We start from the raw sequence: 23,625 nt of genomic DNA on the forward strand, positions 1-23,625 counted from the left end.
GTAATGTCACTTGGTTGTACAAACTTGTGGCGTCGCTTTGTAACATCATTGGAACAATTATAACATTACGGTAATGAGTCGTTTCCGTTTACAAAGATAAATGAACAAACAGAAATTTCAGATCGTCGCAGGTTCTTTGAAACGAACCGTTTCAACAATTGTGAATCAAGGGGTTAAATAAAATTTGCTGACACGGTAATGTTAATATTGACTTGAACCGTTGAACAAAGAGGTGAAAAGTAGGAAATGTGACTGCAGAAAGAGAGCATTCATTGCGTGCTTATCGCGCGACGTGTTTGGGTTAGGTCTCTTTGGCCTCGTGCCTCAAATTTACACAAAAACCATAGTTGAAGCATTGTTACGCCCTCTTAATCAGTTCGTGATTTAATAATACCTACTCTGTTCGGCGAAAAGTGCCAATAAATATTAAACAAACGTGCGCAAAGTTCACAAGTCGACGAACGAAGTATACTATTTAACGATACTGTATCATGTTAATACTTTCGACGCAATGGACACTGTAATTGCGTTTTATCCCGAATCTGTTAAACTCATTAGTAAGGTTTATCTAGCAGATTCTGCTTTAGACGCGACGCTATTAATCATTTGAACATTCTGTTCAAACTAATTACGTACTAATAAACTATCCTCTAATTGGAGACCGTTCCGACGATTAATAATGTCACGTCTAAGGCAGGATCTGCGAGATAAGTTGATCGAGTGGATCAAGTTATCGATTTCGTACGCAACGGGACAATTCTGTCTCGGTTTCGATTGCACTCGAGTACTCGCGTTCCACTCGTTTATCCGGGGCCGTAATTTTTCGGCAGATAGTCGGTCGGTTTTTCGAACGGCTTTCGAAAAAAACACCGGCTGCGGGATCCCGCGATAGAGTCGCGCGGAGAGGAAATCGCGATCCATAAATCATGATCGGGAACGGCGAAACCGCGCGAGCGCGCCGATACAACGCGCGGAGGGCAGAACAAATATTTGAAGAGCGTAACAAGCGTGTCTGGCGATACACCGACAACCGGAAATGCGGCTCGCTCTGTCGCGTGCTATGCCCGGGATCCATTGGGGGAAAACGGAACAATGACACGAGCGGATTGCTTTCGGACAAGAACGAAGTCGATGGGCTGGTGCACGCCCGCAACGGCACCGACGCGATTCGCCTGCACTTCCGGGTGAAACGATGAGCCTGAAAGTAAGTTGACGAGCTACACGTATTCCGGTTCCGAACGCGGACGTAACGCGTCGTTTGCAAACATAATCGCACGAAACATCGACGTTTCCAATGAGAACGACTCGACTTTCGATCGGAACGGCCGCCATATTTGATTCTACCTCGCCTCGATCGGGCGCCATTCGTATCGAGCAGTCTTCGATCGATTAATATACCGTTTCCGCGATCGGGAGTACCGGAATTATTTTCTTTCCGGTTTCGAAAATAGACGATTCCAGAAGGCAATATAAGAGAATCATTGATTATTTTGTATTTTGTAATGTAAGAATGAAACAACGATCGTCAGTTTATCTTTCCATTTTGTTGCGATTCCAAAGTTCCGTCGTTCTTATTGGAATCTCTGCGACGATTTTCCAATTTATCCGATCGCGTTCAATTATTGTACACGCAACGTCGCGTATAAATCATTTATTACGTATTTCGCGAGCATCTACGTGACGCTGTAGCAAAAACTAGCATCGACTGATTTATTTACGAATTTTCTCGCGACCGCGCTCTCCTTCCATGTTTTCCTTCAATTATGAAATTAAATCACGGATCGTCGAGCGTGCTCGTCTATTTCACGCGTTTCCCTCGAAATACGAAATAGAAATTAGAGTCCCTGAAACGATCTAAAGAAGGACGTTTAAAAGGCTCCGTTGAGCGAGGGTTGACGGTTCGAAACGCGCAAAATGTAAACGGTACGATTATGCGACCGTATTAGACTCGACGAAGGCGATGTAAAAATTTTTTAAAGAATAAAAAAACATGAAAAACAGTGTTAGGAGTATTTTCAACGGCCTCCAGATCGACTGTCATGCGCAAGCACGCACACCAGCTCATGCTCGTCCGCATACCCGTTATTATTCGGGTTCAAGATTACGAAGACGCAAAGTAATTATTGATTTGGAAATACCTTCTCTACGCTGTTATTTCGTGTAATGACCGGCGTTGCGGATCCGTTTGCGAAAGCCTTGGTGCGCCTCTGGATCGCGACGAGGAGGACGAAGCAAATATTAACAAAATACAGAAACACGTAATCGCGTGACAGAATTCCAGAAGAAAATAAATAAAAAGCGATCGATACGGGATGATTCACGTGACGCAAAAATTGCGGACTCGTACTTTGCACCGTGAATAAAAAAAAACACACACAGACGATTAGCGTTTTTCGAGAACGGATAGGAAAAACAACGCACAAGGAAGTCGAAGTGAAAATTACGTGCGGCGTATCCGATACGTGACCATTGATTAACGTTCGATAATTATTATCGAGGCTTATTAATTATTGAAAGTGTCACGTGGTACGAAACGATCCCAGTCGGACGATGTTTGCATTTATCACGTTGCTCATCGCATGTACTTTCACTGTGTTTATCAATTACGTCGAACACTCAACCCTTCGAATGAATCATTCGATAGATTAATCGTACGATCGAGTCTGACACTCGACGACTTTATTAACGGCATACGAGGCTCGTTCGATGAGTAAAGACAAACGTTATTTTAATACGATTTGATCGACGAACCTCACGATTCACCCATTTTTGGCATAATCTATGCTAATATACGTTCGTTCCAGGTTCCAGTATCTAATCAGCAGCGTAGAATTCTTTGCCTTTAAGGTGTCTATTATCTATTCCCTTTCGAAACCGTCGTTTTTGCGCGTAGCCTGCGGTATGGTATTTTAAATGGCTGCCGTTTTCGTTTTCTACGGGCAACGACAGTGAACGAAAGCGGCATAAACGCGGGAAGACATTCCCCGACTGTTGAATCATTCTCGAAGTACAATAATTACAAAGAACCAAGAACACAGTTTTCTTTCTTCCGGATTTACTGAAACCACAACCTCCTTTTCTATAAAATGCAATCGCTCTATCGTGAAATTCGAGTTCTGTTCATAATTAACACTTTATCTGCCACCCACGTATACTAAATCGCGATCTACGCGTTCGATTAGACACTGAATTTTTTACTACGGTGATATTTACAAAAAAGAGTGACTTTCTACAAACGTACAGCTGCGCGAAGTCGATGAAACGAGTCGAGACAAGCAGAGATAACGTAATTAACGCTTTTTCCGGATAACTCGGCATCCTTGTACGGAAATTTGCTAGTAAAGTTACACGGCCCGATGGCCCGCGGCTATAAGAGGAAGATCCTTGAGCCGCGGATACGCTCGACAATAGATCTTCGCCGTGTTTGGACGCAAAACGTTCGAACCGTAGCACCGAAAGCGTCTATTTGGCCGTCGATCGACGACACCGAGCAATTATAGGGAACAGCGACATCGCTTTTCTGGGAAGTCAAAACAGATTGTACCCGATCGTAGCTGGTCGAGCAAGTTTCCCCGCGCGTAGACCTTGCCGATGGCCAAACAGCAACAAGAAAAAAGGATTCGCGCGCGCAACGACGCGTAATGTTTCGATCATCGGACAACAATCACAAATACGAAGCGTACGATACAGAAAAGTTGTTATTAATGTATCGTTATCATTTAACATCGTTTTTGCGAAATTTTTTAGAAGGTTGTGCTCTTTAAATCGAACTTTGGAACGCTGCAACTCGTTTTTCTCGTTGAAAAATAACGAGGAAAAACGATTTTTCCTTTTCAGAATTGTTGTAATGAAATAACAACTTTGAATTTACGCCTACTCGTCGAGATTCATTCCAGACATTTTGCATTTCGGATTAGCGTTTAATTACTTACGAGTTAAGGTCAGATAACAAACACCGCAATCGGTAAATCAATGAGCAAACAACGCAAATCGATCGACGCACGGCGTGCGATAGAAGTTCTCTGGCCAAAACCGTGTTCGTAAAATAAAATTTTATTCGCGGAATAATGAATCAGAGACTTTAGATTCGTTCGTTAGCATCCGTTTACGTTTCACTCGTAAATTCATTCATAAATTAGAATCCATTAACCCATGCATCGTATAAACCAGTGGTTCTTGACGCGTTGGTCGTCGCTTCGACCCACACGCGGGTTTTATGCATCGTTATTTCGATCAAAGGGTGTCTGTTAAAAGAAATGGTTTCTAAGAACCTCGTTCTGATACGCGATTGCAGTAACTTACGGTCTCTGTGCTAGTCGAGCGCCACAAGTCGCCGCGGATCGATGGATCGGTTTTCACCTTATCGGCGAATAATGCCGTGTGTAATATCACTCGCGCCTCATCGAACCGAGTCGAGAGTTCGTGGAACGATCACCAAACCGAACTGTACACCCTGAAACCTCGCATCGATCACGAGTTTTGACGAATCACTCCGAAACTGGGCATCGAGAACACGGTGCACCGATGATCCACGGGTACGCAACCCTCGCCGAACCTCGTTCGCGATCTAGCAGCGGAGCCCGTACGCCTTCGATCGAACGTTCCCCGGCGAGTTCGAGCGAAAACACGAACCGAAAGGGGACTCGCACCGTCCCAGGGCCCCGTTTCTTCGCCTCCCGACCTTCCTCGTTCCTCGCTTTTTCGTTTCGCGGCAGTGAAACACACCGGCTCGCGTTTGATGCACACTTGGACGACGGTCGCAGCTCGACTGTTACCACCACCGTGATCCACGACCACGTGGACCTTAGCAATGCCTCAACATCCGCTCGTGGATATGTATTTATAGGCCCGTACACACGGACGATCGCTCGCGCGCTCGTGTTTCACGACCAAACGATCCCGACCCGATAATTCAACCATTTCTTTCTTTCTTTTGCTCGAACCGACCTACACTCATATTCGGACCCTGGAATTCTGTTATTTTTTTCTACGTACCCGGGATCAAGATATATTTCATCGTCGAGTCTAGTCAGGGGGAACTATAAAGTTCATTTGCACCGCTGATAGCTATTAGTCGAGAGATCATTCTCCTGTGCAACAATGATTCACATTGATTATCTAACTTTCACTTCCTCTGCTATGCTCGATGGAAGGTTTCCATTCGTCCAAATATATTAAATTTCGATCTATCTGCCCGTAAAACGAATAACAAGGCGGACGAAATCGGGAAGACGAGGGTCCGCGCAGCGGGGAGGCTTCCAGGGAGCGACCCGTTCGACTATTTTTCGATGGAAATGAGAACGCATCGCCACAGGCAGAGACAGTGGATACAAGTTCGCAGAACTCGCGTTCCCACGATTTGAAATTTATATGATTTTAAACGCGACCAGCGCCAAACTTACTTATCGCCCGATTCTCCGAGCGCGTCGCCTAACGATTTTGTTTCGAGCGCTAATTGGATCGAATAAAGCCAGGTTTCTCGCTTGGATTTTTCGATAATGAGCTTCGCCGATGCAATCTCCGTAAATCGTGTTCGAATATAAAAAGACTCGCGTTCAACGGCTCGATGCGTTTAGCAAACGCACGCGATCGCGATCCGAGACAAGCAGGTCGATCGTGCGACCTCTTAGCATTGATATGTTCAGCTAATAACAAGTCTCGTAATTGCTGGTATCGAAAAACTCGAGCCAAACAACATCGACCGTCCGAAGCATAACGATTTCAAGTATCAATTGGCAATCGAAGGGAACAAAACAACCGCTATTCGATCTTCGTTTGTATAAAAAACGAAATATCGCGATAACTCGGTTTCTAATTAATCCCTCATGCTGGGAGATAGTTAACACGTAGCCTTGGGTGGAAAAAATATTAGACCTCTATACCCTCGTGTGACGCAAACGGTGTCCGTTTCCGCAACTCCGTCAACCCGATCTCTCACAATTTGTTTTCATCTTTCCCTCGGCGCTTTCGTCACGATTCGCGGTTCTCGCGTTGGTTCTTTTTATTTGCCAAGGCTCCTTATCTCGTCGGAATAGCTGATATCGCTACCGAGCGACGTGCCAGACACACCGACGTCCGCTGCACCGTGCGAAAAGAAGCGCGTCTCTCTATTAACACCGGCTACGGATGAAAAACCGTGCGAACCAGTTCTTGGAGACAGTTCAAAGAACCTCCTCTTTCGACAGCGGCAGATGGATCGAGCGTTTTCGCGCGACGAATTCGCTAAAAGGTCTGGCCGAAGCAATCCATACGTCAACGTGTCTGTTGCAGCGTCGCGACGCCTCCGTGAGACGCGTGCCAACCGAAAAATACCTCCAAATGGAAGCAAATTTAACCGTCGTCGTTTCTTAATGGTGCGATTTACGAAGGAGGAATAAAAAAATGGAAGAAATTTCTTTATAATTTTAAATAAAACTGACTATATCGGACTCTGCCGTGGCCATGCGAGGGATCTATGAAACGACTGCATTCCCGTTCCGGGGGGCAGGATCAAGAGAGAAATAAAGGACCGAGAGCCAGAGTCCGGTCTTCCGTAAATATTCGCGCGTCTGACAAGTAGCTAGATACCGTATAGAAAGAGAACCAAGGACTGCAAATCATTTTTTTCGTCGTCTCGAACCGGACACGAGGCGGGTAATCCTATTAGCAAAATGGCGAGGTCCTAAAATCCTATCGAGTTCTTTTTTTTCTCTTCGTTCCCTGTGCATAGGCGAATCTAAAAGCACAAAGAAGACGGTGTTTAAAAAACGAGCCAAAAGGCGGGAACCTGTCTGACGGGAAGGCGGCAAAGGTGGCCCCCGCGTCTCGTTTCGTGGAAATAGTGAACGATGGCTGCGCGTGACCGAAAGAAAACAATTGCACCGAGATTTAACAAGCATTGGAAGCATTTTATTTGAACCCAGAAGCAATAACGTCGTACGCTCGATCCTAAAAAGTTAATTGATTCGATAGCGAGACGAGTATCTCGTAATCTCTGATACGCGATAAGCTCGTACGTAATACACATTTAATAATGTGAAATGTAGTTTTTTAACGCGAGGTAATCTCTATATCGATAAACGTACAGCGTGGCAAGTGTCGTAATTAACCGACTTTTCGTACGACGCACGCATTTCCCACGATGATGCTGTTTTCCATACAATGTGTGCCACAACAATGCGCTACACATCTCAGTATTCAGACAGATCGGTGATACCGCGATGTGCGCGTTAATTATTCACTCGTATCGACGCTTCTGTTAACGTGGCGCGCATATATCGAGGCCGCGTCCACCTTCTTTGCGTTCGCGGTTCTACTTCGTACGATTTTTCCAAACAAATTTTTCGCGAACCCTCGACGTGACCAAGTGTCCCGATTATCGTGAAATTATATGCAACGTGCGTGCTTCTACGACGATCACGCCATTGTCGATACGTTATGCAGCAAACAGCATCGACTCGTTGTCAACTCGACGTTGACAAGGGACGAGAGTGATTATTATTCCCGTTTAATCGAAACGGTGCCACCGGTGAAAACTAAACTTTAATTATTATACGCCCTCGTGGCAAATAGAGTATTCCATGAATCGTTCAAATCAATATCGACGTTAATATACAAGGAAATTGCATCGAACAACGCGGCTAATTGGATAGGGACAACGTTATGTGTACACGTTACAAAGACGCGTTATAAATAATTAATATCGTGCATTTATTAGTGTACGCGATGTTTCATCGCGTTGACTTGCTCGATGGACGGTAATTTTAATAATTTCGCCCGGAGTCGGAGTTTCGAGTGCGACGAAGGGGTCGTCGAAGCTCTGTTCGGTGGTTCTCGTTTCTATTTTCGGCGAACGTAACGTGGAAAGGTTCGCGATCCTCCGCGAAACGACCGCCTCGTCCCACATACGAGGCACTCAGTCGGAGAAAATGTACTAAGTAACGCTAAGCAGGAAAATTGCCGGAAGATAGAAGGTATTAATTTACGCAAATTGCAGTCGAACGCGACGGGGGGACGATCGCGACACGAGAGAGGAAAAATAGAAGGATGGACGGTTTCTGCTCCAGCATCAGGTTCAATGTCGACAGTTACGTACCTACGGAATTACGTGGCCACTTCGAAGACTGTCTTCGATAGCGTTTCGAACGAATTCGCGATTAAGGCCTACGCGTTCGATCGCGAGACCGCGCGTTTTGCAATGGTATTCCAATTAAACGCGCGTAATTCGCTGATCGGAGCGGCGAACGTTCGTCCCGGCTTGTATCGTAATAATTATTTAGCGAACAACAGGATGTTGTGCCAGCAACTGTATCTCAAGGTTCCAGACAACGGAATCCGTTGTTTGCTATCCTGGCTCCTTGGAATCATCGAGTAGGTGGCCCAACGATAGAGCGACGGAAGAGAAATATGAACTACGAAAACAAAGGAACACCACAGCGCGATGCGCCATATTAATCAGTGCACGAGTTATCTGCTCTTCCGGGAAATATCGTGTCCGGTGAACGATACGCGCACTCTGTTGACAAAAATATAGCAATAAAAGTACACGTAATCGCATTGGCGATTCGATTTGGCCCTTCTCTAGAATTGCCATTTAAAATATTAACCCTTAAGTGGACAATCACGACCGAATTATTTTACTTAATGTCCATTTTTACCAAATCGGTAAATGGAAATCAACTCTCCTTTGAAGGGTTTAAAAAATAATTAACTCATGGAGGATTACATCAATTTTCAAATAATTACATTTACATGTGCAGGGTGTTCAGCTATTTCAGGGAACAATTTTAATGGACGATTCTAGAGGCCAAAATAAGACGGAAATTAAGAATACCAGGTAAGGAGGTGCTGAAATTTTTCGGTGAAAATGAAAAATTTCAAATCGTCCTAAAAAAATTATTTTCAGTTATGGGGGTCAATTATAATCATTTTTGGTCATTAGACATACCCCCGAAATCCTACGCACTTTCGAGAAAAAAATTCGAGTAATTATAGTATAATTATTATACATTTTTGGTGTATAGACGTATCCCTGAAATCCCACGCACTTTTGAGAAACAAAAGGAAAAAGGTACCGATTGAATGCGTTTAGGCGAGTTTCGCGCGAATGGCAGCGTGCAATTTGGTAACTCCTGGCAAATTCACTTCTTTGTAGCCGGGCAGCTCCTTCTCGCATCTCTGCAGCCAAGCTTTCACGTTCGGGTAATCGTCCAGATTGATCACCACCTGCGAGACGGTTAGAAACAATGTACTCCGCGCCTCTAATGTTTATTTCCACGCGTGACGATCGAGACGTAAACGCTTACGGAGGTACTGGACGCAGTGGCGGAGGAGCACAGGTCCGCGAGGGTGTAAGAATCCCCGACGAGCCACTTCCTACCCTCCAGGCGCTTGTCCATGTACTCGAAGGCTTCTTTCAAGGCCGTCAATCCCTCCTCGGAAATTGTCTTGTGATCTAGGAAGATTATTGGTTTCTACGGCAAATAAAATTAAAGTTCGATAGATCTACCCCTCCAACTCCTGTGAAATAATCCAGAATTGCTATGTTGTCGATGGAATAATTTCCATTTCGAGTGGTAGATTTGGCACCTGGGAACTGGACGCGAAACGTATCGCTACCGTGAAGTAAGACGCGATAGGGAAAGGGTCGTTTGAGAATTTCACGTCGCCACTTTTTCCCTGTAATATTAATTCGAGCCGGCTACCGCTTATAAGCGTACACGTAGAGGGAAACGAGTCCCTCGTAGTTGGCCCATCGCGGGGCAAAAATGCGCAGTTAGCTGACTTTATTAGGCGCCGTAAAAGGTACATAGGATGCACAGGAACATCCTACCGGCATCACATAATGCTCCTGCGCGTATATACGCGCGGAAAGGCGAATAGCATTAACCTCCTTTCGCCTGGCTTAATCGGCAGCCCCGATGGGCTCGCCTTTGTCCATGGAACAAGGCCCCATCGACCAGATACCGGACGACCCAAGTGCCATCCAACCATCCATGGATTCGACGTATCAAATATCATATTTCGTTCTTGGGGAATCCCCAATTTCTCTCTTTAACCCTTAAGTGGATCATTGGGGGCCACAAGTTTAAGCTAATAATTGTTTAATACATTTATCTATTTGGTAACGATTAAGAGAGTCCGCTTAGGCGTTAAATTACGATCACTTACGAAGACTCTCTTCGCTGGATTCCAAGGATTCGACGTATCAAATATCATATTTCGTTCTTGGGGAATCCCCAATTTCTCTCTTTAACCCTTAAGTGGATCATTGGGGGCCACAAGTTTAGGCTAATAATTGTTTAATACATTTATCTATTTGGTAACGATTAAGAGAGTCCACTTAAGCGTTAAATTACAATCACTTACGAAGACTCTCTTCGCTGGATTCCAAGGATTCGACGTATCAAATATCATATTTCGTTCTTGGGGAATCCCCAATTTCTCTCTTTAACCCTTAAGTGGATCATTGGGGGCCACAAGTTTAGGCTAATAATTGTTTAATACATTTATCTATTTGGTAACGATTAAGAGAGTCCGCTTAAGCGTTAAATTACGATCACTTACGAAGACTCTCTTCGCTGGACTGAAGTGCAGTTCTGCGTTGAAGATGAGCAGCTGATTGATCAGGGCGCGTTTCTGCAAGTCCTTGGGATACAACGAATCGTTTTTCGCGTACTTGTCGACCAGGTAGCACGCGATGGCGTGGCTGAAACAATCGATCTATGTATCGTTTCAAAGCAGCAATGTTTCGATCGTTTTCTAATGTAGTCCTGTTACCTTTCCGCAAGTATGAAGCCATTGTCGTTTATCGTTGGGATCGTGTGCTGGGGATTGATCTGACAAGAATGCAGAAAAGTTATAAACTAGTAGGAATTAATTTACACTCCAGTGTACTAACTTTTAAATAGTCCTCCTTCATGTGGTCCCTGCTGGAGAGACTAGTCTCGCGAATGTCCAGCTCTAGCCCAATCGCCTTCGCTGTCAATAGAACTGCACGACATGGTGGACTCAGTTCGTCAGAGTACAAGATGATCTTCGCCATTTTGTCTTTGAGGTATCCCTAAAATAACTAGTAAATTAGAGCGATTAAAATTCTCTAGTCTCTTCCACGGTACACTCGACCAATTAAGGACTACGTCTTCGAACGAAAAGATAATTAAATTTTTCGTATAATTCGTACGAGGTAACTAATTCAACCTGACGTACAAATCTAATTATCACGAACTAAATGCTTTCTCCTCGCAGGCTTTCGTAGAAGCGGAGCTAGAATACGCCTTGAATTAAGCGTATTGAGTCAATTAACCGCAACGTTGACTGTGGATGTGTGCAGCCTACTCGACTTTGGATTGTTCAAAGCAGATCAGCTTCAGTTTCGTTCCAGTTTTCTTTCACTTTTTATCCCGTTATCATTTAGATTCGTTTGTAATCGCCTCTATCAACCTTGTAACCTTGTTATTGAAACGATAAAACTGATAATCTTCTCGATCGAAGTGTTAAATCGTTCGAGAAAGAACGATCGAACGACTACTCGTTATTACATCAAACTTGTATTTCCCTTGTAGTCCCTTTATTATTTGTGTCTATTTAATTTAATGTTAGGTTTTGATTATCTCTTATCGAATTCGAGTTACCGTCCCGACTTATTGTTAGTGAAGAGAATAACGCGTTCGATTGTAACGTTGATCAAAAACAAAACCGATATTATTTGTTCCCTAAATCCTGTTATTTGTATTACATGTATGCACACGTACCTGTCGTCAGACAAATGAAAACGATGTTGCTATAACGATGTATGGAGATATTAATAGAACCACGAATGTTGCGTACAATCTGTTGCGCGCCACGTCAGTCCGCAATAGCGACTAGAATCTCTAGAACGAATTGTTCACCAATCATCGGACAGATGGAACCCGTGACTTTACTATAAAACGAGTAGTCGTTAAACCGGTCTCCTTTTTGTAGGTGGTACTAACGGCCCCCACTTTCACACTCAATGCTAACACGCATAATCCACGCTGCAATTCATCCTTCCTATTCCTTTTCATATTCCATCGAGTCCCTCTCTTTCGAAATATTGAAAATTTCGAATTTTCTATCATACAAATACTACAGGACACCTCAATCATTTTACTTCGCGAAGCAACGGACTCGAAAAGCATTGATTTAACTAGTATCCTCAAGCGCCATTTTGAGAATTGGATCCACGAATTTCACCCGAGCGTCAAGAGATTATTTTTACTTAGACCATTAACTTGCTGAAAAGTCATGTTCATGTCTGAACGTAACAACTGCTCGATAACCGTGAATCTATATTAAAACCTGGTTCGTTTCGTAATTGATCACGCAAAGCAATCAGAAACGACGAGCATCACGCGAGAAATATTTCGACGACTTCCTTTTGGTTTCTTGTACTTGTAGCGCTGCGTTGCGCCGTGTTGAAACTCGTGAGAATCTCGTACGAGGCGTGAAAAGGAAAAAGGAGGGGGCACATTTTGTCCGGGCCCTGCTAACAGTTCTGAATTTTTTTCTCGAAAATGCGTAGGATTTCGGGGGTATGTCTATTCACCAAAAATGATTGCAATTGACCCCCACACCTAACAATATTTTTTTCAGAACGATTTGAAATATTTTAATTTCGTCGAAAAATTTCACACCTTCTCGAATTTTTTTCTAGAAAGTGGGTAGGATTTCGGGGGTATGTCTATTCACCAAAAATGATTGTAATTGACCCCCACAGCTAACAATATTTTTTTCAGAACGATTTGAAATATTTTAATTTCGTCGAAAAATTTCACACCTTCCCGAATTTTTTCCTAGAAAGTGGATAGGATTTCGAAGATATGTGTAATGACTAAAAATGATTGTAATTGACCCCCGCAACCGAAAATATTTTTTTCAAGACGATTTGAAACTTTTGAATTTAATTGTTAATAACTATTTAACGAAGCCTCCATCAACAAATTGGTATTCTTGATTTTCGTCTTATTTTGGGCTCTAGAATCCCCCGTTAAAATTTTTCCCAGGGGTGGCCGAACACCCTGTATAGCATGGGAGGCGACGCCACATACTAATTAAAAACTAAATGGAAGTAGTATCGTGGAACCTATGTAATGTAACTCTTAGTGAAACCAACGATTGTCGTTTGCGCGTCGAAAGCCATTTAAAAAGGTCGCCGATGAAAATATCGCGGGCCTACGCCATTGCGCGCACCTGTTGCGCCATTTTTGCTAGGGCACTGAATTACATATCGACAACGGGTGTAATAGTTGACTATTTGAAAACGTTGCATACGCCTCGAACAAAACATCATTGTAAATAATAAACATGTTCGATGTTACGCAATGTTCTCTACTCTGTATGGATGTGTTTGCGGATTTAAATTTTGCATATCATGGTCGCACACACACCGACATCTGTTGCAACGAAAGTAAACATAGGAAAGATCAAGTACACTATGCAAATAAACGATTACGTACGGAGTGGAACTTTAAGCAATTATAAACTTGTATACTTCGATCGACTAGGTGTTAATTATAAATAAAATACATCGGTATCATTGTGATCAACTACTCTTCATTTTATGTAAGAGTCTACGGTTTGAAATAATTTAAATGAAATATTCTGCGCAAAATGGTGTATTTTTTACCGACAGATGGAGCTGTGGATTTCCGGCGACAAAGAAGGAGCTGGCGATGCCGGGACTATATAAACCGAATGGTCGTTGGATCGGTCGAATCTCCTTTTTATAGGTGATTCTGACACCAGACGCGCATAATCAATGCTACAGTAGTCTATTCATTTGCACATTCCACTGTATATTACTTGTCAGAGTCATGCTTGTTTTAACACTTTAATGAGCGTACGTTTCACACGAAGGCTATTGTCTATTGTTTCGATCTGATGGGAGCTCCCTTACTGTTAAACGAATACACTTTATTGTAAATAATAAACATGTTCGATGCCACGCAATATTTCTAATATCTAAATTTTCCTTATCGCGTTACTTGGGCACAAGAAAATCGATCAGAGATTACTTGGGAGCATAGCACATTGGTACCTCACGCGACACCTATCGCTGAAATCACGTAAGATGATTTAGAAATGATCTTCCTGTCGACATCTGTCGGAGACGCCATAAACTGTCCCATACTATCGAACCACACAGTCCAGTTTTGACGATTTTTGTTTCTAACCCCGATACGATTGGATTTTTAATTACCATATCAATTTAAAGTGTTTATAGAAACAAAATATTACATGTTACAATGTTATTTACGACGATGACGAGCAACGTCGATCACGGGCAACGAGGAACGAAATTTAGACGTTTCGAAGATAAAAATGTACAATTTTCTTCGGTGGATTACTATTTTTTAAGGAAGATAATAAATACTAATCGAAAACATACAAAGCTACTATACTGTTTCATTATTCCCTGTTCGTTGGCGGTCGAATAATATCCATATGTTTACATTCGAATTCACATACCATGTTAGATTGTGCAATGAAAATCTTGATAGATAACAAATGTATTTATAGGAAGATTTTCACGCTTAACAACATTTAAAGAAACCATAATCTTTGATCGTTCATTCACGTGCCCTCGCTGTTGGAAATATAAGAGGGATAGTTTCACCGAGTCCGATGGTCATTCAGTTTTTAGTCGCGACTCAACCACCTCGTCGATAGTTTGTGTCGCTTGTCGTCTTTCGCCGAACCAAACTTCTTTAAACCGAACCGTCAGTGATCGTTTCAATTATTCGATCTAAGAGCAAAGAGAACCGATATCGATCGCGATAAAATCAGGCAACAAAGTGGTTAGGTGTTTTTAAACTACGATTCAATTTGATTATTAATTCGAGGGCATTGCAGTGGCCAAAAAATGGCTTGTCCTTTATCTGTCGGCATTGCGTAAGTAACCGTCTTCCGAGCTACTAATGGTAAACAAATGAAATTCCATCGAATTGTTTTTAAACTGAAAAATAGACAAGACTCGACGTGTCTATATCAATTTGCTAAACTCGTATATCTTCTCGTATGTCTATTGACCCTCACAGGCCCACGACGGGCTGTTATTAATGGAGAAATTAATTAACTCGATAATTAACACGTTCCATGCCGGATGGATTTTTGGTTGCTTTCCGTCCACGCCGTGTGGGTCGTATGTGTCACATGCTATTAAGTTCAATACTAAATTGCACGTATTTTTATTGAAACCTGTTACTTTAATGGCGTTTCTTTTAATTAGAATATGCAGGGTGTTCGACTACCCCTGGGAAAAATTTTAGAGGAAGATTCTAGAGGCCAAAATAAAACGAAAATCAAAAATAACAACTTCTTGATTGAGGCTTCGTTAAAAAGTTATTAACGTTTCAAGTTCCGTCAGTAATGAATTTTTTTCTCGAAAATGCGCAAGATTTCGGGGGTATGTCTATTCACCAAAAATGATTGCAATTGACCCCCACAGCTAACAATATTTTTTTCAGAACGATTTGAAATATTTTAATTTCGACGAAAAATTTCACACCTTCTCGAATTTTTTTCTCGAAAGTGGGTAGAATTTCGAGGGTATGTGTAATGACCAAAAATAATTGTAATCGACCCTTGCAACCGAAAATAATTTTTCCAGAACGATTGGAAATTTTTTAATTTTGTCGAAAAATTTCACACCTTCTCGAATTTTTTTCTCGAAAGTGGGTAGGATTTCGAGGGTGTGTGTAATGACCAAAAGTGATTGTAATCGACCCTTGCAACTGAAAATAATTTTTCCAGAACGATTTGAAATTTTTTAATTTAATTTTTTATATTCTTGATTTTCGTCTTATTTTGACCCCTAGAATCTCCTGACCGAACATCCTGTATATCCGTAATCTGAAATCCCTCAACCAGCAGTTCTGTGGGATTCTTTGGCAAAGAAACTATAAAACTGATTGCAATAAAAACTTCAGGGTACATTTATACGTGTTTCGGTAACTTTAGGGAGGATCTCGATCAAGATGGCGATCAATTGACCGAGGGTCCGGGTATGCTTTACAGCGAATATCTTCGTTTGGACAAAATCCTGACCGCGCAGAGATTGTTGAGCGCCGAATATAACAAAGAAGTGCACGACGAGCATCTGTTTATCGTCACTCATCAGGGTAAATATTATCTGGTTGCGTAATTCTCTGTTTTCGCGAACTAATGGCTCTTTCCCGTTGATAAGTAAATTAAATATTCTTCGCGTCAGGGACAGTATTTCTATGATCGTGCGTCTTGTGTCGCAGCATACGAGCTTTGGTTCAAGCAGATCATCTACGAATTGGACTCGGTGAGAATGCTCTTCAACCCGGAGACCAGCGACTACGACTCTTTGAACAGTACGCCGAACAATCGTACAGCTGTTCAGAAGAATCGTCTCTCCCAGGTTCTGAACGAGTCGAGAACCCTGGAGATCTTGAAGAGATTAAACCGCATCGTCCTCATTTTGAAAGTAAGCGACAGAAAACGGTCGTATTGTACCTTTTGCTTCCACGTTTAAACCGACCAGAAGTAGGAGTTTAACCGTTAATATTTTTGGTAACGGTTGGAAGAAGAAGTAGCGAAACAAGACTTTTCCCGCGCAACGCGAACCCATCGATAGGTAATCCTATGCTCGGGGAATCGAGGCCAGTGGCCATACGTTGACAATGACAGTGATGGGAGGAACGTGAACGACCCTTAATCGCAAGCCAATTAGGGCACTATTCATGACAAGGGTGTTGATCCGCTGTGGTTACTCTAATCGAATTTCTTTGAAATACGTCACGCTCTCAGAGGCCAGCGACACACTGTCTCACATCAAACATATTAAGCTGTAGTAAGAAAAGGAGCCTCGCGTCTTCGACCAAATAAACAAGAAATAATTCTAGATCGCTGCAGGAATGCGTAACGCGACCGCTATTGTCGCGACACGATACGAGAGAACCAGCTTCAGATGCCGTTTGCGCCACTCTTTGCACGACTCTCCGATCAGGATGTCGACGATTGGGAAATCATTCTCGTGGTATCTACTCGAGGCGGTCGCATCGTCGTATATTTCTCATGACCGATCGTCGATGAAAATCGAGACACTGTTTTTCCCGTTCGTCCTCCATAGAGCGTTAACAAACGGGTCAAGGTTCCCGGCAATACGACACTTTTTCGTTACTGTTACTTTTCTGCCTTCCCCACACTCCCACCCGATTCATGCCGGAATAAGAAAGATTGTGGGAACTGCAGAAATAACAGTGAGATCTAAGTAAGTTAATACCGCTAGATGATACGCGACACCCCGCACTGACACGCATAGATGAGTTAGGTAACAAAATCATGGCACTCTTACCATACCACAGAATGCAGGTGTGGTCGTCGCCTTTTCTCGTCTGGTTCCGTTAAAAAATCGCGTCGCAGGGTCAAGTAGGCAGGATTTCACGTGATCTACAATCGCGACCTCCGAGATGATCGTACGGACGACGGCAGAAATTTACCAATTTTGGGAATCGAAGCTTTTTACAGGTCTTAAGGGATCCGAAACGTAGAACTATCTAGCCTAGAAAAACGATAGAAAATCAACCCATTCTTTGTCTATCGGAAACGATAACGGAAGAATCGCGGTGCTCGAACGGACAGCGTTGAAAGTTTCTTACATCTGTGTTTCCAGTGACTAAGAAATGCGCATTACGGTTAATAGATCGCATATGTTAGTGGTTACGCTTCTTTCTGGCGCGGTAGACGCGTAAGCGTGGCAACCATACAATTGCGGGACTGGGTGTCTCTTAGACGTGGACACTCTAAGATCGATTGCGTGTCTGCGTCTAAAGACGCGGACACAGTAACTATGTATCCGCGATAGACTTAAAGGATTAAATTCACGTCGAAATACCCTCCAAAAAATCTGCGTTTTTACAGAAACAAAGTGAAGCAAATTTTTTTTGGGGGGACTCTCGCGTAAGCTCTGAAAGCCTTATTTACTCGTACGTAGATTAACGCGAGGAACGATGTCTGTTATTTTTACTATTTGCAGCTACTGGTGGACCAAGTGACGATTTTAGAGACCATGACGCCGCTGGACTTCATGGCGTTTCGAGACTACCTGTGCTCCGCCTCCGGTTTCCAATCGCTGCAGTTTCGTTTATTAGAGAATAAACTGGGCGTGAAGCAGGAGCACAGGGTCAAGTACAATCAGAGTTACACGAGAATCTTCGGACGGGATCCGAAAGCCATCGAGGCGATTAAACGCTCGGAGGAAGAGCCGAGCCTCAGCTGTCTCGTCCAAAGATGGCTGGCGAGAACGCCGGGCCTCGACCCTCACGATTTCGACTTTTGGGGAAAGTACAAAAGCGCCGTCGACAAGCTGATCGCCGAACAGGAACAACTAGCCCGAGTAATCGTTTGCTTTGAACGTCGACGCTTTTCTAAACCGTTGGCATTGCCATCGAGAATCTTAACGTTTGGCATCGTTTTCGCAGAAACAAACGAAGGAGCAGCTTAGAAATTATTACTTGTCGAACGTGCGCTCGCGACAGGCAGCCTTCGACACGGTCTTCAGCGAATCTCTACACAACGCGCTCGTGTCGCGGGGGGAGAGAAAATTCGCCTACGCGGCCCTTCAAGGAGCCGTGATGATCACCTTGTACCGCGACGAACCGAGATTCAGTCAACCGCATCAGATTCTAACCGCGTTGATGGATATCGATTCCCTTATCACGAAATGGAGGTGTAAGAAGAAGCATTCAACCATTTATGTTTAGAGAGGAAGATAATCGACTTAATCTTGTTTCAACTATATCACCGTGAAGAATTGAGGAATCAACGTTTTTGTATTTTCTAGATAATCACGTTCTGATGGTTCAGAGAATGATCGGATCTCAACAACTCGGAACCGGAGGATCTTCCGGTTATCAATACTTGAAGTCTACTCTAAGGTAATGTATCAAAGATATGAAACAACCCGTTAGGTCCCTAGTATGCATCGCTGCACAATGTCGATACTGGAACAGAACAAAATTTATTACATAAGAGACATGTGACTGGTAAGAATGTGTTTTACTTACTTTCGTGTATCGGTAACAGTGACAGGTATAAGGTATTCTTGGACCTGTTCAACCTGTCTACGTTTTTGATACCTCGCCATATGATCCCGCCGCTGACAAAGCAAATGAAAACGAAACTGTCCATTGCCTGCAACGGATGGAATCCGGACGACAATCAGAACAATTCTGAATGTACGCTCGAGAATACCTAAATGGATGAACATACATCGGCAATGATAAGGCGATTAATAGGTTTACCAGGAAATGTTACTTTTAGATATACGTAAACAATAGAAAGTAAATATTAAGTCGATAACTTAAATCTTTATTATACTCTGGCACTTAGAGTGTATTATAACGTCTGTAAAATTATACAAATGGTCGCGTAGATTATCGTACAACATGATACTAATGTAAGGATTGCGTCGTAACAATTATCGAATATGTAGTCGTACCAGTGTTGTCGTTGTTAATGTTATTGTCGTTTGCGAAGATATCCTGATTAAAGAGACACTTTTACGAAATCTATGTACATTTAAAGTTTAATACAAATACTTCATTCGAAGCAAAGAGTACCTTAAATATTTTTATTCGTGTCGGTGAATCGTTTTAAAGGACATCCAACGATGAGACCTGATTCGCTATACCTATTAACAAAACCAATTCTCTGTGTTAATATATTTGTAAGGTATTTCATATTTCACGGGGTTCGCAAGCGTTAAGATAAATCGTACCACATAAATTACTGCCTATTCCTATGTACATGTAGCCTTTATCTCCAAAGCTCGATCCCCACGAATTCTTGATGATGTAGTGAGGTATACTAGCCGATTTGTCGTACCCTACTATCTGTACAGCGTGGTTCAAATTATCAAAAGCGCCATCGCAGTGATATTGTATTACACCGCCCAAGTAGTTCTGCCAAGATAAAGCATTCACTGCAGCCGCTACTGGTCCGTGAGTAGCCAGCGTTACCAGCAGCTCATCCTCCGCGTCTCTAAAGCTAACATCCGTTAAACCTTTAATCGCCTTAACGACAAACACAGCAAGTGATTATTACTCGTTCTAAGCAGCAGCCATTTTTTAATATTAAGCTTAAAAAGGAGGCTGTTCGTCGTTTGGTAGGACGATTGTTCAAAAAATGGAAAGAAAAAATTCAAATTCTGATCCAGCGATATTCGATTAGTCGAATCGAATAGAGTCGAGCATCGTTTAAATAAATACTTGTTACTTGAAGAATGTAAATAAATTATATCTACATAAGACAATCTTTAAGTAATTTCTTTTTCGCGCAACCGTTTTGTTCGATCGAAGAATGCAACTGTATGTTAAGAAAAGAATGTAGCATTTACGTTCTGTATGTATTCAATGACACCGAGTTCTTATTAACAAGAATAATGCAAGCTAGTCAGCTTATGTAAGGAAACGTTTACCGTTAATTGCACGCGAAGCGACTCGAAGATGCGATTCACTAAACGGGATTCACCATACGTTTTACTTTGAAATATTCGAATTTAAAGTTTCTTACCTATCGCACGTGAAATCTTTTATTCTTATGCCAGACTCTTTGTCCAATGTCCTGAGAAAAACATTTTGATATTAATCTTTGCCCATAATACGAATAAAATACATCTTATTACAATATACTCACTTCCCCAATTGACACGTACTCGTCTTTCGCGTAAGCGGATAAGTGGATTCTTGAAGAATTTTCGCTTTCGACAACAGCAGCCACGCGAGTAGGCTGCATACGTCCCCTCCCTCGCATCCAAAATTACCATTTTTCGCGCAGTCGATCATCTGTTTTAAAAAAATCACAAATTATTGGAAAATGGAAAATTTATATCAGTCGTCCGATAACTTACTTCTTGCACGCTTAGCGAATATAAAGTACCATTTTTGATCGCAAACATCGACTCGATGACTTCGACGGTGCTGAATGCCCAACAAGCCCCGCAAGATCCCTGCCCTCTCACAGGAGTAACGACTCCCTTCTCCCTCCAATCAAATTTTAAGGGTATATCGGCCGATCTTTTATCTCGATCGGTTCTGTGATGCGAATGGTGATGTCGATGATACGATGCATTCACGTGTTTTCCCCCTAATAAATTATTCATTTACATATAAGACGTATTTTGTTATTGTCTTTCCGTCGGCTTCGTTGCGTTAGCTGTATGAAATTCATACCATAGATCCTGATCGTCGTGTAACACGTGAACGAATTTGTTCGACTATATCTCGATACGCATTTTCATATAGTGCATTTCCAAATGTCTCACCTCTTATGGGGAGGTCAGGTAGTAGTGTTCGCGCCAAAAATTCGTCCTCCAACATATCAGAGTACACGGTCAGTCCGTAATACGCACTCTCTTGCGAAGATCGAAGGCCATTCATTTTTTCTATGTACCGTAACGATCTCTGTAATGAAGACACATCAACCTTTACACGAGCAATGCTTTTGATTATATAAAAGACGAGTCGAGCATCCTTGTACCGTAGAAAATAACTACGTGCATACTAGGTGTTCGGCCACCCCTGAGAAAAATTTTAATGGGGGATTCTAGAGGCCAAAATAAGACGAAAATCGAGAATACCAATTTGTTGATGGAGGCTTCGTTAAAAAGTTATTAACGATTAAATTCAAAAATTTCAAATCGTTCTGGAAAAATTATTTTCGTCTGCAGGGGTCAATTACAATCATTTTTGGTCATTACATATACCCCCGAAATCCTACCCACTTTCGAGAAAAAAATTCGAGAAGGTGTGAAATTTTTCGACGAAATTAAAATATTTCAAATCGTTCTGAAAAAAATATTGTTAGCTGTGGGGGTCGATTACAATCATTTTTGGTCATTACATATACCCCCGAAATCCTACCCACTTTCGAGAAAAAAATTCGAGAAGGTGTGAAATTTTTCGACGAAATTAAAATATTTCAAATCGTCCTGAAAAAAATATTGTTAGCTGTGGGGGTGAATTGCAATCATTTTTGGTCATTACACATACCCCCGAAATCCTACCCACTTTCTAGAAAAAAATTCGAGAAGGTGTGAAATTTTTCGACGAAATTAAAATATTTCAAATCGTTCTGAAAAAAATATTGTTAGCTGTGGGGGTCAATTGCAATCATTTTTGGTGAATAGACATACCCCCGAAATCTTGCTCATTTTCGAGAAAAAAATTCAGTACTGTCGGAACTTTAAACGTTAATAACTTTTTAACGAAGGCCCTCTCAATAAATTAGTATTCTTGATTTTTGTCTTATTTTGGCCTCTAGAATCCCGCATTAAAATGTTTCCCAGCTATGGCCGAACACCCTGTATAGATTAAGAGAAATCGAAAAATTGAATGTCGAACATCATTGTAAGTGACGAATATGATGTTCCTCTGGAGCTTGTAAAGAACCGTGAACCCGTACTATCTCTTTATTTAAGTAGTATTTACGTCCGCTACTATCATAATGATATGAAAAGACAGTCGAAAAGTAAACGCGAAGTGTCTAATGAGTGCAAAAGGACTAGGATTTATCGACGCTCAATACCTGCCTAACAAAAACTTTCATAATCGATTATCGTACGTGCAATCTCAGAAAGATGTCTCGAGTGTTCTGAACGAATGATTTTCGCAATCTCTTAACGATTAAAATGACTTATTCTTATCTAATTAGATATGGAAGCTGTGGATTTTGTAAACGAGAAAACAAGTAAGAATGAAAGAACGCGAACTCGGACGCGAACGCGGGAAATTTTCCCGCGTATTTTTACTAACACATATCTAGCATTTTCGTGGACCGTAATCTATTTTACGACATACCTTAAACCGATCGAACCTTTCCTCATATTCTGCTGGATCGTTTCTGTAAGATTTATTGAAGCGAGCGACGTAATTCTTAAACAGCTTAACATCCTCGATGTTGGTATCAGGCCCCACTCTGATCGGTATTACCAGAAAACATAAACCCACTATCAACACTGTAAGAGCTATTCTTCTCCACTCCATGTCAAAGGCATACCATCATTCTGATATACGGTACACTTCACGGCAGATCACCGTACGCATACACAAATAAATTCTCGTTGCATGACTCAATAAAGTTGTGTCTGCAACGTGAAGCATATCTCGTTGTGCATGTGTGCGCGATAGTACCAGGACCGTAAGAAGAAAATGTAATTATCATAGCTCTACGATGCCGGTTAGCCTTGTTACATTTTACAGAGAAAAAAAATGAAAACACAGTATTACATGCAACTTCCCGATATTCGTTTGTATCTACTTTGCTCGAACAATTCCCTGTTGCTCAAACTTTCTCATCTTTTTGTTCGTATGAAATAGTAGGAGTTAACAGCATGCAATTAATTTGTTTTTCGAAATTTTGAAAACATTTGTTTTATCAGACGAATAATGCATTGAACGTATAGCTTATGAAATTCATTCGATGTTTCGTTGTTCATATACATGTGTTCAAGGAATTACTGTAACAAATGTGCTTTAAATATTACAAATACTCCACGTAAAGGAGTATGTGCTCTACGCTTGAAATGACTGAGGTCTCATAACCTCTATTTAGTTAAGCCTTTATATTTAATTGAAAGTGATGCACTAGTGACTCTAA

The 23,625-nt window shown here is 42.0% G+C and overlaps 4 protein-coding genes across 11 annotated transcripts in view; 1 reads left to right on the forward strand and 3 right to left on the reverse strand.

Moving 5' to 3' along the window:
* Ldd (lipid droplet defective) overlaps positions 1-4,825 on the reverse strand; it is a 31,245-nt gene extending 26,420 nt beyond the window's left edge. For 2 of the 3 annotated variants that reach the window (XM_076764524.1, XM_076764522.1), the window contains exon 1: positions 4,303-4,825. The gene's annotated coding sequence lies outside the window, so the exon portion shown is untranslated. Of the gene's footprint in view, positions 1-3,241; positions 3,584-4,302 lie in introns of those variants that run through there. The other variant, XM_076764523.1, reaches the window with a different exon arrangement.
* Positions 4,826-8,860: 4,035 nt separating this feature from the next.
* LOC143341306 (glutathione S-transferase 1-1-like) lies at positions 8,861-13,740 on the reverse strand. Of its 5 annotated transcripts, none has more exons than XM_076764149.1 (6): positions 13,628-13,740; positions 10,880-11,041; positions 10,759-10,817; positions 10,546-10,687; positions 9,285-9,452; positions 8,861-9,204 (listed from the first exon to the last, which is right to left on the reverse strand). In XM_076764149.1, exons 2-6 carry the CDS (start codon positions 11,021-11,023, stop codon positions 9,067-9,069), a joined length of 651 nt encoding a protein of 216 aa, XP_076620264.1. In that variant the 5' UTR covers positions 11,024-11,041; positions 13,628-13,740; the 3' UTR covers positions 8,861-9,066. The 5 variants fall into 5 exon arrangements, with proteins under 5 accessions (XP_076620264.1, XP_076620263.1, XP_076620261.1 ...); XM_076764148.1 differs by having other exon boundaries at positions 10,880-11,050; positions 13,628-13,737; XM_076764146.1 differs by lacking the exon at positions 13,628-13,740 and adding an exon at positions 11,733-11,918.
* Positions 13,741-14,608: 868 nt separating this feature from the next.
* Vermilion (Tryptophan 2,3-dioxygenase vermilion) lies at positions 14,609-19,520 on the forward strand. The gene is made up of 7 exons (XM_076764139.1): positions 14,609-14,892; positions 15,961-16,121; positions 16,248-16,453; positions 18,005-18,364; positions 18,450-18,699; positions 18,812-18,905; positions 19,054-19,520. The coding sequence occupies exons 1-7, from the start codon at positions 14,864-14,866 to the stop codon at positions 19,223-19,225; spliced, it is 1,272 nt and encodes a 423-aa protein (XP_076620254.1). The 5' UTR covers positions 14,609-14,863; the 3' UTR covers positions 19,226-19,520.
* Positions 19,521-19,617: 97 nt separating this feature from the next.
* LOC143341303 (cathepsin O) lies at positions 19,618-23,157 on the reverse strand. 2 transcript variants are annotated; one of them, XM_076764141.1, is made up of 7 exons: positions 22,827-23,156; positions 21,293-21,431; positions 20,879-21,114; positions 20,665-20,813; positions 20,542-20,592; positions 19,748-20,016; positions 19,618-19,660 (listed from the first exon to the last, which is right to left on the reverse strand). In XM_076764141.1, exons 1-7 carry the CDS (start codon positions 23,010-23,012, stop codon positions 19,623-19,625), a joined length of 1,068 nt encoding a protein of 355 aa, XP_076620256.1. In that variant the 5' UTR covers positions 23,013-23,156; the 3' UTR covers positions 19,618-19,622. The 2 variants fall into 2 exon arrangements, with proteins under 2 accessions (XP_076620256.1, XP_076620255.1); XM_076764140.1 differs by having other exon boundaries at positions 19,618-20,016; positions 22,827-23,157.
* Positions 23,158-23,625: the final 468 nt, after the last annotated feature.

Source organism: Colletes latitarsis, chromosome 4, assembly GCF_051014445.1.
Source record: "Colletes latitarsis isolate SP2378_abdomen chromosome 4, iyColLati1, whole genome shotgun sequence".
Classification (NCBI taxonomy): domain Eukaryota; kingdom Metazoa; phylum Arthropoda; class Insecta; order Hymenoptera; family Colletidae; genus Colletes; species Colletes latitarsis.

Coding starts and splice junctions, on each gene's coding strand:
- LOC143341306 (XM_076764149.1), bottom strand. CDS start 11,023: ATGGCGAAGATCATCTTGTACTCTGACGAACTGAGTCCACCATGTCGT. Junction 10,818..10,879: donor TGAAGGAGGACTATTTAAAA/GTTAGTACACTG, acceptor CATTCTTGTCAG/ATCAATCCCCAGCACACGAT. Junction 9,453..10,545: donor GTCCAGCGAAGAGAGTCTTC/GTAAGTGATCGT, acceptor TATTTGCCGTAG/AAACCAATAATCTTCCTAGA.
- Vermilion (XM_076764139.1), top strand. CDS start 14,864: ATGGCTTGTCCTTTATCTGTCGGCATTGC. Junction 16,122..16,247: donor GTTTATCGTCACTCATCAGG/GTAAATATTATC, acceptor CTTGTGTCGCAG/CATACGAGCTTTGGTTCAAG. Junction 18,365..18,449: donor AACAGGAACAACTAGCCCGA/GTAATCGTTTGC, acceptor TCGTTTTCGCAG/AAACAAACGAAGGAGCAGCT.
- LOC143341303 (XM_076764140.1), bottom strand. CDS start 23,012: ATGGAGTGGAGAAGAATAGCTCTTACAGTGTTGATAGTGGGTTTATGT. Junction 21,432..22,826: donor AAAGGTTCGATCGGTTTAAG/GTATGTCGTAAA, acceptor TCTTCATTACAG/AGATCGTTACGGTACATAGA. Junction 20,017..20,541: donor AAAGATTTCACGTGCGATAG/GTAAGAAACTTT, acceptor AACGGATGTTAG/CTTTAGAGACGCGGAGGATG.